Raw genomic sequence first — 16,407 nt, forward strand, 5'->3', positions numbered from 1 at the left:
CTCCAGGTTCATTTGGTTTGAATTGGGATTGCTCCTTTGTAACACAACAAGATTTCAATCTACCACAAGATATGTCCAACAGTTTTGTCAACATTTAACCTCTATTGTGGATTTATTGACAATATTTCCCTCTGCGCTAATGTTGAACTTCATATCTTCTAGAACTTGATAGAAACATCGGACATTGTTTAAAATCCGACATAAACCAATTTTTAAATGTGCAACCTTGGACTATTCGCCAACTAGAGATTTTAAAATTCAATTTTGAGATAATTGTTGTTCAGTATTGTAATTTTACGAGACATATACCAAAAGATTTTATTTGTCACTGTTCAACACAACTATATGAACTTCTGGGTGCGGGATGGTGGGTTCCTAGACATTGCAGTGAGTACATCTCTCCTCTGAAAGGAATTCCACGAAAGATTTGCATTATTTTTACTTCCTAAACTTTGGGCTGCAGAGTGTCAACTTATACCTTAGGCTTTTCTTGCTCCATTATTGCCATGAGACTTATCTGTGTCGATGCGACGTAAAAAAAAAAAAAAAATATATATATATATATATATATATATCTCTGAAAGGACCTTGTTAAAATGCCCTACCAGTAGAAATTCAGTTCGACTTACCACACTCTTACAGCATGATAAGGATGCAATATATTAGAAATCTTAACTGGAATACCTTGTAGAGGAGAGATGTGTTCACTGTGACAGCCAAGAACCCACCCACCGTCCCCCAGAAATAATTTTGCTAATACAATTTATCACGCGCCATGGTCCATCGCCTAACTACGTCCAGCATTTCCATTGGGTGAGATACAATGAGATATGACGTCACTCCCAGCAATGAAGTTTTTTTTTTTTTTTGCTAAGGGCTTTACGTCGCACCGACACAGATAGGTCTTATGACGACGATGGGATAGGAAAGGCCTAGGAGTTGGAAGGAAGCGGCCGTGGCCTTAATTAAGGTACAGCCCCAGCATTTGCCTGGCGTGAAAATGGGAAACCACGGAAAACCATTTTCAGGGCTGCCGATAGTGGGATTCGAACCTACTATCTCCCGGATGCAAGCTCTCAGCCGCGCGCCTCTACGCGCACGGCCAACTCGCCCGGTCAGCAATGAAGTAAAATGAATTCCATTACCAACCCGCGCACAAGAAATACACAACTGCACAATAAATACACAACTGCAATGAAGGTGACATGCGGGATACTAGAGACCTATGGTCGCTTTGCGGCTTCTAACCTGGGGTCTTACGCCCCCAGACCCCCTTTGCTTGATCCAGACTATGGAGTCTTGGTTGTAGGCGGCTCCACATCGTTCATAAATAAACCAGTCCTCATGGATAATAAGATTTATTTACACCACACACAGTTTTAGTACACCTTTGCATGTGAGGAGATAGGTTACACTGATTACACCAACAAGACACAAACAGGCGTGATGCTCATGCTCACTCCACGCAGCCGAATGACGCTAGTTTAGCAAGCTATACCCTGATGCAATCTTGCATCGTGCACAAGGGTGTGTTCTGTATGTGGGGCGAGTTCATTCTTCCTGATGCCGCCACATCACCCCCCCACGGAGAAGGAAAGTTCACAAATCGAATGGACGGGCAAAGCGAACTCTGCGTCCTGATCGTGTTGTGTACTTTCTGGGTGGTGATGACGCATCAGGTAAGTCAGGTGTAAAAGAAGTGCTAGGTTGACTGGATGAAATGGGGGTAGCAGATGTGTCAGGTGTGTTGGTGCGGGTAGGAACAGCAAGGTTTGTTTCTATGTATGCAGGTTTAACACGGTCTGTACTCGCTATTACTTCCTTGTTTCCGATCATTAGCATCGAAGTCTTCTCATTATGGCTGACTACAGGGTAAGGACCAGAGTATGGGGGTTGCAAGGGAGGCTTCACATGATCAACTCTCAAGAAAACATGGGAGGCAGTTGCCAAGTCTTTGAAGACGAATATTTTCTCTTGACTATGGCGGGAGGCAGGAACAGGTCTTAGTTCGGCCATTACCTTCCTTAGGTGATTTACAAAATCCGCAGGGTCAAGTGGAGTAGGAGAACTGGGCGAAGAAGTAACCATTTCCCCAGGGAGGCGTAGAGGCTCCCCAAAAACTAGTTCGGCGGGGCAAGCTTTCAGATCTTCCTTTAGAACCGCACGCATGCCAAGTAACACTAGGGGTAAGGCTTTTATCCATGTTGCACTATGACACATCAGGGAAGCTTTTAGCTGTCTATGAAGACGCTCCACCATACCGTTAGCGGATGGGTAGTAGCTGGTTGTACGGATTTTTGTTGTACCAAATTGTGTCATAAGTCTGCGAAAGAGTGTAGACTCGAATTGTCTTCCTTGGTCAGTAGTTATACGAGTTGGGAGACTAAATCGGGAGATCCAACCACTTATTAGCGTATCGGCTGTTTCTTCGGCAGTGATGCTGCGCATCGGCCATGCCTCTGGCCAGCGAGTAAATCTGTCAACAGCAGTGAGGATATAATTATAGCCTTCGCAGACAGGCAGTGGACCAACAATATCCAAGTGAATGTGGCTGAAACGGCCTGTGGGTGCTCCGAAATTCCCCAAAGGAGATATATTATGCCTCGTCACTTTATTGCGTTGACAGGACAAACAAGCACGAGCCCAGGCACGAGTGTCTTTCTGAATAGATGGCCAAACAAATCTATCTGAGACTAGACGAGAGGTGGCTCGAATACCTGGGTGGCTTAAGTTATGGAGCTTGTCGAAGAACTTGCGTCGAAAAGGAAGTGTCAGGAACGGACGAGGTTTTCCTGTTGATGTATCGCATACAATGGTAGTCATGGTGCCTGGAAGGGTTACTTTTTCTAATGTCAGCGACGTACCACCATGCAATAAGGCTTTGAGTTCATCATCGTCCGCTTGGGATCGAGCCAGCGCAGCGTAGTCATCTTCTAGTGAGATGGCTTCAACACGAGACATTGTATCAGCGACAACATTATCTGCTCCCTTTATATGCTGAATATCAGTTGTGAACTGGGATATGAAGGACAGCTGATTTAGTTGGGCTGGGGGTAGTTTTTCTCTGCGTTGAGAAAATGCATAAAGCAGAGGCTTGTGGTCCATATATATGGTGCATTGTTGTGCTTCCAGTATATAGCGGAAATGCTGGACAGCCTCGTACACAGCTAACAGTTCCCTGTAATAGGCCGGCCACGTTGTTTGACGCGCTGAAAGCTTCTTACTGAAAAATGCTAGGGGCTGCCAATGGTGTCCAACTTTCTGCTGCAAACACGCTCCAACTTGAGTATTTGATGCATCGGTAAAGAGACCTAGGGGCGCATCTGGCAATGGATGAGCGAGTTGAGTGGTTTGCGCTAGGCTTTCTTTGCATTCGTGGAAAGCACGTTGCAATTCTGGAGTCCAGGGGACAGGTTTAGAACCCTTAAGCTTAGAATTGGCTAGGACGTTCACCAACGGCGCCTGCAATTCAGCCGCATGTGGTAGGAAACGTCTGTAGAAGTTGACCATGCCCAGGAACCGGCGGAGGCCCTGGACAGTCTTCGGTAGAGGGTATTCCAAGAGAGACTGGATTCTCTCTGGTGGAGGTTTTGTACCATCCTTTGAGAGCCGATAGCCCAAGAAGGTTACCTCACTTGCACCTAATACGCACTTGGATGGATTTATGACTACACCGTAATCAGCTAATCTCTGGAAAAGTATGCGGAGATGGTGCATATGCTCTTCAGCATCCCGTGAGAACACCAGGATATCGTCGATATACGGGAAACGGAAGTTTAAATCTCTAGTGACCTCATCCATAAAACGCTGGAAAGTCTGTCCAGCATTTCGTAACCCAAACGACATATAGGGAAATTCAAACAGCCCAAAAGGGGTTGTTATGGCTGTTTTGCAAATGTCACTGGGGTGAATTGGAATCTGTTGGTAGGCCTTGATAAGGTCAAATGTACTGAAAATGGTTGACCCAGCAATGTTATGGCAAAAATCTCCTATGTGTCGTACCGGGTAGCGGTCGGGTATTGTTCTTGCATTCAATGCCCGGTAATCGCCACATGGACGCCATGAGTTGTCCCGCTTAGGTGCAAGGTGCAAGGGTGAGGACCAGGGACTATTAGAAGGTCTCGCTGTACCACACCTTACCATGTCCTCGAATTCTTTCTTCGCTATCTGCAATTTTTGGGGTCCTAGACGACGAGGTCGACAAGAGACCGGTGGACCTTCGGTTGTCCTAATGTGATGTACAGTATTGTGTTTAATATCACGTTGGATCCCAGGTGGGCGAGTAATGGACTGAAACTCAGCGAGCAACATGCTGAAAGGTGAGTCGGTGAATACTGCAGCAGTCTTTACGCTGGCCTGTTTGATAGAGGCTACAGATGCCTTAACGTGTAGGCCAGTGGTGCCGTCGAGGAGGCATCTGTTACGGCAGTCAGGGAGTAAGTTATAGTAAGCCAGAAAATCAGAACCAATGATGGCTGTGCTAACATCAGCAATGACAAATTGCCAACGAAAGTCACGACGTAAACCAAGGTTGAGGTTCATGGAAAGGCTACCGTATGTCCTGATGGTACTACCGTTTGCAGCGCTCAGCTCATACCCAGAAGCTTTGCAAGTGCTTCCCAGAAGCTTACGCGGGAAACAGCAAAGGTCAGATCCGGTGTCAATCAGAAATTTTGCTTTGGTATTCTGATCAAAAATAAATAGACGGCGGCCCGATGTAGAACAGACAGTTGCCGTCTTCACTGGCTGTTCGTTCCGTTTTCCGTCTGCCAGGAACAGGGACTAGTACATTTTACAGCTTTATCTTGGAACTTTTTGTGGTATCAACAAAGCCGGCTCTGTGGAGTAAGGGAACGGTCACGGCTTTTAGATCTCCTTTTACTGTGACTCCTGCCTCGGGGCTGGTTACGGGCCAGGGCATCGACTTTACGTGTCAATTCCTCCATCTGGGCAGCTAAGGTGTTCAGCGCAGCTGTAGCATGTACGGCCAAGTGGCTATATGGTGGTGCGACAGTAGGTGAGAGTTCCAAGATCTTGTCTGCAAGCTCTGCTACATCAGCTAGAGGCATTAACTGGGCCGCTAATATAGCCTGCAAGTGCTGGGGTAGTCGACGCATGAAAAGTTGTTTTAATATACTTTCGTCATGAAGTGAGCTACCGGCTAATGACTTTAAGTGACGTAAAAATTGTGATGGTTTCCTATCGCCGAGTTCTTCGTCACCAAGAAGTTGGCGAACTCGTTGCTCTTCGGATACGGAAAGACGACGGACTAGTTCAGATTTTAGTTTTTCGTAACGTCCTGTGGTAGGAGGGTTAATGACAATGTCTTCTACCTCGGCTATGACCTTGGTGTCAAGCTGTGAAATTACATTATCAAATTTAGTCTGGTCGGCCGTGATGCCTGCGAGCCTGAATTGAGTCTCAACCTGGGCGAACCAAACAGTTGGTCTGTCATACCAAAACGGTGGTAGCTTTGCAGAGATTTTGGCAACTTGGCCAACATTGCTAGATGTAGCATCGGTACCAGTAGACTCATGCTCCTGGAGCCGGGCTAGTAATGCTTCGTTCTGCTCTTGCAAAGGCTTCGTCAAAGCAATAAGTTGTTGGAGTTGGTTCTGCAAGTTGTTATTTTGTTCCTCCAAAGCTTTTAATCGATCCTCCGCCATAATCAAGATGGGTACACGACACAAGGGCAAGGAGAAAAAGAATTCTGAAAATACCGGACAAGGTGACAAAGAAGTAGTCAGAGGTACGATGTGTAGTTGTGTGTGTAAGTGAATGAAGATGTGAAGATGAGCAACACAAGCACAAATTTACAAATGGTTTGAAACAATCTTATAGGTTAGCTGGAAACTAAATATTATGCAGGTAGGCCTAGCATATGATAAGAGATTCACAAACATATAAACTATAAGTTAACAAAATAATCTTGCAGATGTTACACACTGATTTTGGTTATAAATGAAAATATTAAGCATAAACCGTGGGTTCCAATGTCCATTTTAAGTCTTGAGGAATGTCCATATAATGCAACTGTATGTTATGCCTGTAATGTAACAACTTAGAAACCACTAAAAGGCACGATTACGATTTATATATATATAGTACAACAATTCAAGCAGTTGTAATGCATGAGAAGTAGGTTATTTTAAAGTAATTTTACTTGTTTGAACAGCAAATAAGGTAGGCCTATGTTGTGGAGTAGTCTGTATCTTAGGCCTTAATTAGCAAAAAGAGAAAGAAAATTGCACAGAAGATTGATGGATTACGTACATCAATTTAACACCAAGATTGTAATTATGGTTAGAAAACTAGGTACTGTCCATTGTAGGCCTATACATTTCTTTGTGATGTTCGTACAACTTCACAACGAATTTATGTTGTGAATAATTTGCAATATTCCGGAACAGTAAAACGTAGGTTATATACATACAAGTTTTTAGATGATGTGTTGCTGATGATGACCTAGACTAAGGTCGAAACCGGTCCCATTTAAATAGAAATGTGATTGCTACGTTTCTTTCTTTTGAGTATTGAATAGGTTGAACCTCCTTTCCAGTTATTTAATTTTTAACATCAATAATTTCAATACGGAACAATGAAATTTTTATCTTTAAAAGATTAGCAGATGCGGCGTAACAAAGAGAAGTGGCGTAAAGTTGCCGCGTGCGGACTGAAGCGATGCGCATCACCGACGGCCGTTAGGATTCTGGCGACTGTTTTTGTCGTTTGTCGATTTGGTTTCATACTCGGAAGAGGTGGTAGTTCCAATGAAGTAAACAGTCTAATGCCTCTTTGAAATAAAGTGTGGTAACATACCGTGATCTGTGGTGAAGCACGTGGTCCAAGATAGGTTATGGTATGAGCGTGTTCTCCATACTCGGGGTCGCCATTTATGGAGTCTTGGTTGTAGGCGGCTCCACATCGTTCATAAATAAACCAGTCCTCATGGATAATAAGATTTATTTACACCACACACAGTTTTAGTACACCTTTGCATGTGAGGAGATAGGTTACACTGATTACACCAACAAGACACAAACAGGCGTGACGCTCATGCTCACTCCACGCAGCCGAATGACGCTAGTTTAGCAAGCTATACCCTGATGCAATCTTGCATCGTGCACAAGGGTGTGTTCTGTATGTGGGGCGAGTTCATTCTTCCTGATGCCGCCACAAGACCAATGGCTTTGTCACTAACCTACCTTTGAACAATCCAGACCTATTCAAAAGTAGCGCCGCTGCACTGGGACTAGTTCTTTATATGAACAGTTGGCAGCTCTGTCCACCGCAGGATCATGCCCATTGTGAGACGCGAACGAGAAACAAATGACGGGTATAGTGCGCATTGGTATCACCCAAATCTTTATATATAAAATATGAGTTTTGTCTGTACATTGCTCAGAATTTGAAAATAATGGTATTTCTGTATTGGTCATGTCCATAGTAACAAGAAAATGCACTTTTTACTTTTCCGTAATTTCTGTCTGTCTGTACACGCATTACAAGAAAATGGTTGAAGAGAATTTAATGAAAATCGGTATGTGAAGTCGGGGGATGAGCCTCTATAATCTAGGCTATAAATCATTTTACTCACGCTGAGTGAAATGGTAGTTTAGGGGAAGACCTAAAATTGAATTCTCAACTGTTTGTTATTAGTGGTCGTATTTTAAAGAAAATGGGTATACAAAGTTGGGGAATAAGTTGCTACAATCTAAGCTATCAATAATTGTATTCACGCTAAGAAAAATGGTAGTTCAGGGGAAGGCCTAAAATTTAATTCTCAAATATTGTTATTAGTATTCCTATTTTGATGAAAATCGGTATGCAAAGTCAGGAAATAAGTCGCTTTAGTCTAGGCCGTAAATTATTTTATTCACGCTGAGTAAAATGGTAGTTTAGGGGAAGGCCTAAAATGTAATTCTCAAATATTTCTTATTAGAGGTGTAATCGATTAATGCTACATAACTAAGGTTATATAGTATTAAATTTCCTATTATTCATGTCTTATACATTGTTACCATACTGGCTATGATCACAAAGATATTCATGAATTTGGATTTTTGTTACTAAGTCCATATCAGCGCCGAGTAACGAGAAAATGGGTAAACAGTATTTAATGAAAATCGGTATGTAAAATCGGAGAATAAGAAACTACAGTTTACGGTATAAAATATTTTACAAATCACAGAGTCGAAAGAAAACTAAATGTGAAGGCCTACAATATAGAAAGCTCATAACATTGATCAACAATAACATTCCATTGACCATTGTTTGTCGTGATGTGCTCTGTGTCTTCTGTTGCCCTCATCTCCGGTAGATAGCATTACTGCTGCGTACAGAGTATTTTTTATTTGATTTACGTCGCAACAACATAGATAGGTTTTTTTTAATTTATTTATTATTTATTTTCCACTAATTGTAGTTACAATTTAGGGATGGTGAATGGAGAAAGGGCATAGCCCCACATACACAAAAGTGCCTCCATCACCACTTAAAATTATAATATACAAGTATAAAATTACATTCTACATGGTGTTCTTATATACAGTTACCGTATTTACATAGGCATATTTACATAATACTCACAAGATCTGATCAACATTAAAAAAAAAAAAAGAGAGAGAGAGAGAAAGAGTGTGTGTGTGTGTGTCTCTCTCCCCCTCTCTAGAAACCTCACATATATATTAGCTAGGCCGGCTCATTCATTCCCATTTACCGTCTCAATCACCCGGGACCCCATAACTTTCATCTATCCTCCCACTCATACTGAACATTCACACAGGTTTTATGGCGACGATGGGATAGGAAAGGGCTAGGAGTGCCTTAGGCCTTAATTAAGGTACAGGCCCAGCATTTGACTGGTGTGAAAGCGGGAAACCACGGAATACCATCTTCAGCGCTGTCGACAATGAGGTTCGAATCCACTATCTCTCGGATGCAAGCTCACAGCTGCGCACCGCAAACCATACGGGTCAACTCGCCCAGTCGTACAGAGTGTAACAGCCTGCCTGAATATTGGTGGGAAGTAGCTGGAGAGTTAGATAACTTTCTTCTTTAGCATGCCATTCCCCTGGTTTATAAATTTACCGATACTACTGGTACGTAACACACTGGATCATCATAGCATTCGGGCTATTCAATCCCTACTCTGAGGCACTGATTGGAATGAACAGTGTGCATATTTAGCGGAGTAGTGGCGGATGAGTGTTCATGGCAATCTGCGGCCTGGTCATCCCAGCTCTGGAACTTTGGACTATTAGATTGGCACCGCAAACTAACCGCAGCACTGTTCGTTAAAAGTGATAAAACGTGCGGCTTTCCATTTGATCGAGTATTTTATATGATAGCATTGCTTTTAATAGCTACATTCATACTTACGTTTTTGTAATGACCTATGTTGATTTCAGTTAGGAAAACCACAAAGTCAGTCTTTCTGAGAATCCTGTAGCGAAGCACGGGTACATCAGCTAGTATCACTATAAAATTTGTCACAAATGGAACATAATACCGTATTTACTCGCGTATTAGACCCCTTTTTTCCCCACTTTTACAGCCAAAAATAATGAAGGGGGGTCCAATATGCGATAACGTCAAAATTTTGTGCAGCGAACACATGACTTCTAGGTTATAAAGAGCTATAAATTGTACGTGTAAACATTCTATACTATTATTTAACAAACTTTAAATGTATTTAAGTTATACTGGCTATTTTCATCGGAAGGCAGTATTTCTAAACATAAAAAGACAAAAAATGGTGAACACGACTTTTAGGCCTACGGTACATATAAAAGTCCGTTTTAGTTACTCATATCACGTCATTCGTTAAATCTCATTAATTCCTCTGGTGAGGTTGACGTCAGGAAGGGCATACGGCCGTAAAAACTCGCTACGAAGATTCGTCTCACTTCATACTCGATCCCATAGAAGAAAGGGATAAGGGTATCGTGTTATCATATAATTAAATATTGATGCAAAAGAACTTGAAGGCCAGTCATTTGTCTCTGTCAGTTCAGCAGAAGGCCTACCACACAGTAAACTTGATCACTGCTTTCATTTGAATTATCGCCTTGCGCCGCCAACTTCCCTGCCTTGCTACCGGCGTGTCGGCATTCTAAGTGACGTCATCTTCACTGCTATCTCTCGTCAGTCGCGTCAGCCATGCTTCATTGTTCATTCTCTTTGAGCCATGCACTGCAATCAAGAGCACACGAGGTCCCGTCTTTTTGAACCTTTCAAAAATAATTTCGTTCCCGACTATAGAGTCTAAACAGTGTAAATCTATTCCCAGATGGTCTCTGATATTCGCAGTTGGTGTATATGCAGCAGAAGCCACTCCTTCCGAGTAAAGTCGTGCTGTAGAAGGGATGCCAAACCATCAGCTGATAACTAGCGTATGTTATGAGTTGTACTTCCGAATGTAATACATAGTAACTGGAAACATTCTTTTGATAACTGCGGCTGTTGAAACACAGACCCTTATTTTTAAGTATATTTCATGCTTGTTCTCTACATTTATCACATCAGCATTTGCGAAAACAGCTGTCCATGAGATAAGACAGACCACATTGTTTAGGTTAGGTATCGTATATTATCGCCCTGATAGTGCCAAAAGTTCGATGAAAAAAAAATAACAGGAAAATATGCCGTATTTATGGATATCTACAGGTGTGGCGGTAATGCGTTTTATTATCATAATGTTTAATTTTGTACGTTCGTTGTCTCTTTTTTTATTAACGTATACCCGGGCATGTTTTGTTTGGCGTCTCCGAAAATCGTTTAAAGTACGTGGGGACATAAAATTATTATTATTTGTTAGGTACGTTGGCGAGTAAAACAATCGTTTTAGTTGAATAGCTTTTATCACGTTTTAAACTTACTTCTCTCCAAATATTTACCTATATTGGCCCGAGTTACGAGATGTTTAACGACCACTTTGTTAATGATCTCGCCTGCTGTATAAATAGCAACAACCGCGAATATTTCTCAACTAAAGTAAACTCGTTTCCTCATCCCGAGGTGGTACAGCTCTTTTTAGACACACCCCCAGTGGAGGGGAGTTACATGTACCGCTTTTACCGCATATCAACCTTCCTGCCATTCGTGAATCTCTGGCAGTACAGTACCGGGAATCGAAGTCAGACCCCGGAAAACAGGAACTTCTTGTGCTAACTATTACGCTGGCGGACATTATTAACTACAAAACACAGACATATAGCATGACTGATGCATGCTCGCAATGTGCGGGTCGGACACGAAGCTAGGCCTATTCACCTATCTGTGCGACGTCATCAGAGCTGCAGTAGACCTACGCTAAAGAGGTGGACATTTCTTAACTACGAAACACAGATGTAACGCATGGATTTGACGCGTTTTTCATTGCGTAGGTCGTACGGACGAAACTATTCACAAATTTGTGCAATGTCATCAGTGCTGCAATAAGACTTGTATCCGCTTCGAAGCGGAATCGTCATCGTTCTCTGACGAATTACGTTGGGGGTCTTATAGGCGAGATTTATTTTTTTCATTTTCTTCGTCTCGAAAAGCCAGGGGGGGTCTAATACGCGAGGGGGTCTAATACACGAGTAAATACGGTAATTGCTTTTACACATATCAAGTGAAAAATCTGCAGCAAATTAAGAAATATTTGATTTTTGGAGAATATTATGTATATGTATACTTTACAAGTACATTTGGTGTTGCGCTCACAGTGACACATGTATGTCTTTTGTCTTACACTTTCAACAATTTTGTGTGTAATATCTGTGTTCACTGAAGTTCTTTGCTTTCGTTTCATTACTTCACTTGTCAATGACACCATTTCATGAATTGTATCGCGATATGCAATATTTAATAGGCAACAAAATGGTATGGCCAATGTACATAAGAAAAATTCAGTGGACTAGTGATTTATTGGTCCAGGGATCGAGCTACCTTCGTTCGAACAGAAATAAAAATATTTATTGGTCCAGGGATCATGCTATTTTTCTGTTGACCTCCATTTTGCTGTTTGAACTGGCCGCTCTAGTCATATGAACAAAGATAATGAGAATCTACAGACATAGCACTCCCATTCCACGGTGCTAGCCCTGGACCCGAAGAAAGTAACAAAGGACGGCACCAGCAGCGAATGGACAAAGATAATGAGAATCCACAGACATAGCCCTCCCATTCCACGGTGCTAGCCCTGGACCTCAAGAAAGTAAGAAAAGACGGCACCAGCAGCGGAGTACGACATAAACCAGTCCTGTCTACAAGCCTTAAGTATGTTTTCATATTTCTCAAATAATGACGGTATTTCTTAATTTGCCGCAGATTTTTCACTTGATATGTGTAAAAGCAATTATTATGTTCCATTTGTGACAAATTTTATAGTGATATTTGGGTGATACCAATGCGCATCGTACCCACAAATGACAGAACAACAGCGCCTAGATGCGTGCGCTGGAAAATGGTAAGTCTAACTGAACTTTTGCCTTTGTGGTACGTTGCACCGACACAGATAGGTCTTATGGCGACGATGGCACAGGAAAGGCCTAGGAATGGGAAGGAAGCGGCCGTGACCTTAGTGAAGGTACAGCCCCAGCATTTGTCTTGTGTGAAAATGAGAAACCACAGAAAACCATCTTCAGGGCTGCCAATAGTGGGGTTCGAACCCACTATCTCCCGAATGCGAGCGCACAGCTGAGCGCTCCTAACCACACGGCCAACTCACCCGGTAACCAAAGGTGTAACAATAATCACCATCACCTATAGAAGCACCACCCACTCACTAGATCCTAAGTAGAGAGGTTGGCAGCATTGAGTACAGCTTGACAGCACCCTTCCCGAGAAGGCAGCAAGCGTGTAAACAAACAACAGTCGTTCCACGCGCAGCTGAATATAGTGAGTATTGGGCTGCTAGGGGTCAACTACTGATAAGTCTAGGATTGGGAAGGAGTGGCCGTGGCCTTAATTAAGGTACAGCCCCAGCATTTAACCACGGAAAAGCATATTCAAGGCTGCCGACAGTAGATTCGAACCCACTATTCTCTGGATGCAGTCCCCTAACGGCTAACTCGCCCGGTACAATAATTCTTTAGCGTGCAGTTATAGTTCCCTTGAAGTCAGATAAAAGTTAAATTGCCAAGAATTAACATGAATCACACTAACTCAAATTATCAAGGAATCCCATAAAACCCGACAGAAACTCAAACTTGAAGAAATAAAATAAGGTAGTAAGAAACTACAGTTTTAGCAACGGAAAGGCAGCTAGAAGAATATCCCACCTGTAATAGTTCCATGAACTTGGGTTCCATTCTTGAGTTCAATTGTAACCGTTTCATGACTCAATTTCATCAGAAATCTGAAAAAAAGAGAAAACATTTATAATAGGAGTGTATTAAAAAATTAGTTTTAGAAATAAACGCAGTTGTCGAAACGGTTACGGCTTGAAATTCATTGAGGTTATATGCACAGGTTGTATTTCTCACGGGACAGGATAATACATTCTGAGCTCAAACAGGATTACTTTAATGTACATAGAATATTTCTTACCTGACTAACTTCATACTTTACGATTTTCCTGTCACGCTATGTATCAAAACAAGAACGTAAGTTCAGAGCCGGCGCGCGGTAATCAAATAATGGTACACGCTATTGTTTTCTTCGATTTTAAATATCAGCGGCTCGACCCAGCAACTCAGTCACCTGCAAAAAAAAGTTCAATACACTATACACATTAGTTTTTATCTGCATTCCTTATTCCACAAACGTTTGTCTCTCACCACACAACTAAACTTACGCCAATGCTTGACTTCAATACAAAGAGAATGATACAAACAAAAGGCAACATACTCGGCAAATATCATGGAATATCTACCAATGAAGAAAAGATATTCCAAGGAATTTACATATTATTAATATTTACAGAAAATATAGCACATACCAATGGTTTACTACAAGGAGATCCTCAAAAGTCATCTCCTGTTCTCAATAATCACTTCGGATGTGACACGATGCATCAATGATGGTGTAAAGTTGTATGTATATGCAGATGATATGGTTCTCGCTGCAGAACGGCTGGAGGACCTGCAAGAGTCCTTTGATCTTCTGGCAGCATTGGAACATGAAATTGATCTCAGCATAAATGACCAAAAGACTGTCTACATGATTTTCAGAAAAGGGGGAAGGCCAGCAGTGACTGACAGAGTCCATTACAATGGCAAAGAACTAACAAGGGTTAGACACTTCAAATATCTGGGAGTCATATTCCAATCCAGAGGTGATATTTTTTACAAAACACATCAAGAATATGACATTCTTGGCATTTAAAGCAGTGAACGAAATCAAAGATTTACGTAAGATGTCAGTTAAAGCAGCGATACAGCTCTTCAATATTAAAGTTGTGCCTATAATCACCTATGGTCTACAACTCGTCTGGGAATACCTAAATATCAATTAGAGTTGGGTGGTTCATAAACTAACTAGTTCATTTGAACGACTCTTTTGTTTGAACTAGTACGATTTCGTTCAAATAATTTGAACGGGTCGTTCACGCAAGCCTACAGCAGGTTAGAAGACGACAGTAGCGTGCATTGTGGGTATGCAGGCTAAGCCGGGCTTACCCGTTGGACTTGAGAAGTAAAGTAGGCAGTAATAAAACTGTAAAGTGCAACAATTAGTTTTATCTTGTCAGTTGGCAATACTTTTTTTTAAATGACATTTGTTGCTGCAGTATGGTTTTCTGCAGTATGCAGTAAGTGTATTCTGCAGTACGAATTTCTGCATTAGCGAAGGTACGCGACACACCTACCGCTTCGCTCGGCCAGCGTTGAGCTCAAGGTGACGCATGCGTAGTAACCGCGCCAGTAAGTGAGCATGGTAAGCCGACAACTCAACGCTGCCCGGCTTGATCGCATGGTGTAGCAGTGTGAAGCAACTTTGTGCGGGTTTATGATACGTTTATTTATTGTGATTTGGCTTATTGATGAAACAGCTCTTGCGAGTGATAACTGACAGCAGTGAAGAACGTTTTAAAAGTACAAATATCCAGTTCATTTTAGAACTGAAAATTAGCTTTTTTAAATGTAACCCTGTGAGAAAAACTTGTGTACTACCGGTAGTAGGTACCAGCGTTGTTGTGGAGCATGTGGCGTATTTGTATTAGCGTACGTTCTAATGATTTTCATAATAATAACATGCAACGTGGACAGTGCTGTGTCGTGAGTGCGTAATTGTGTATTTACGTAGAAGTGTTTAGTGAAATATACGGTAATTTCTTATAGTTTCAACTATCGTAATATTTGCGATGTCTGCAGTGGCGGTTTCTGGTATAGCGCAATGGAGCAATGAACCTCCAGTTTATATCAAATTGTACTCAACTATGTTATTTTCACAACTCCCTTGTCAATCTCGAAGCTCTTGCTAAATCCCTCTATCCGTAATATACTCGTACTGGCTTTCAATTCATGTGAGCTGCGCAAGGTCTGTGGCTGGATACTTGTCTGGAATGAACCCCGTTGCAAAGGCGATCTCTCCTTCCGTACATAGGCGAAGGGAGTGGCGAGGTGCGAGGGGACGAAAGCCAGCACTAAGGCAAGACCAGGATATCGCAGAAACGGATCTCTGTTCTTTACGCATACGCAATAGGCCACTGTCTCAAGACTAGCTAGTCGTGTTGTTGGGGTTGGGGTATGTGCCTGCCATCTGTTGGCCTTACGGGAATTTGACTAGGCAACAGAGAATAGTGCACGTAACTAGCGCTAGTGTTGAAAAGCATCGTTACTACCAAAAGTCACATTAAACTGTCAAATTCCAATTAATATCTTGTCCCAAATATATCATTACTTACTAAACACCTATTAATGTGCCTTCTTTGGAATAATTACCTTTTGGAGAGAAACTTATCTCAAAAATCATTGAGGCAAAGAATAGCGGCAAGGCAATACCAATGAAAACTTTTAAATATAGTTGTTACTATTCCCATGACATCGGAAGCAGAAAGGTGTTTCTCTACCCTGAAGAGAATAAAGACTTTCTAGCGCAGCACAATGACCGAAGATAGACTTATTGCTCTTGCTATGTTGTCAATTGAAAGAAACTTTGTTCGAGACTCTGCGGACTTCAATGAAGCAGTTATTTCTTATTTTGCATGTGGTAAAACTCGGCACGTAGGCCTACCGTATTTTCTGCTCCTCTCGTATTTGATCACATTTCTAGAACGTATGTCATCTTAGTTTAGGAGGTTACGGCCCACGACGGAAGAGAAGCTGGCGGAGATGGGGAGAGGAGAGGTTGGGGGGGAGGCAATTTTTTCTTCTTTTGAACCCCCAGTGATGAAAGTCACGCGCCGCCACTGGATGTCTGACTCTATTTGTGTGATTGAACAACTGTTGGACAAACCGTTTCGTTTTAGGAGCTCATGTG

General features: G+C 42.1%; 1 protein-coding gene across 1 annotated transcript in view; it reads right to left on the bottom strand.

The window, feature by feature from the left end:
- SmD1 (small ribonucleoprotein particle protein SmD1) overlaps positions 1-13,844 on the bottom strand; it is a 34,566-nt gene extending 20,722 nt beyond the window's left edge. Inside the window, exons 1-3 of the mRNA XM_067146522.2 lie at positions 13,784-13,844; positions 13,537-13,689; positions 13,269-13,345 (exon numbers count right to left, since the gene is read on the bottom strand). Of these exons, the coding sequence (XP_067002623.1) occupies positions 13,269-13,345; positions 13,537-13,550 (91 nt within the window). The 5' untranslated portion in view covers positions 13,551-13,689; positions 13,784-13,844. The remainder of the gene's footprint in view (positions 1-13,268; positions 13,346-13,536; positions 13,690-13,783) is intronic.
- Positions 13,845-16,407: the final 2,563 nt, after the last annotated feature.

This window comes from Anabrus simplex, chromosome 4, assembly GCF_040414725.1.
Source record: "Anabrus simplex isolate iqAnaSimp1 chromosome 4, ASM4041472v1, whole genome shotgun sequence".
Taxonomy (NCBI): Eukaryota; Metazoa; Arthropoda; class Insecta; order Orthoptera; family Tettigoniidae; genus Anabrus; species Anabrus simplex.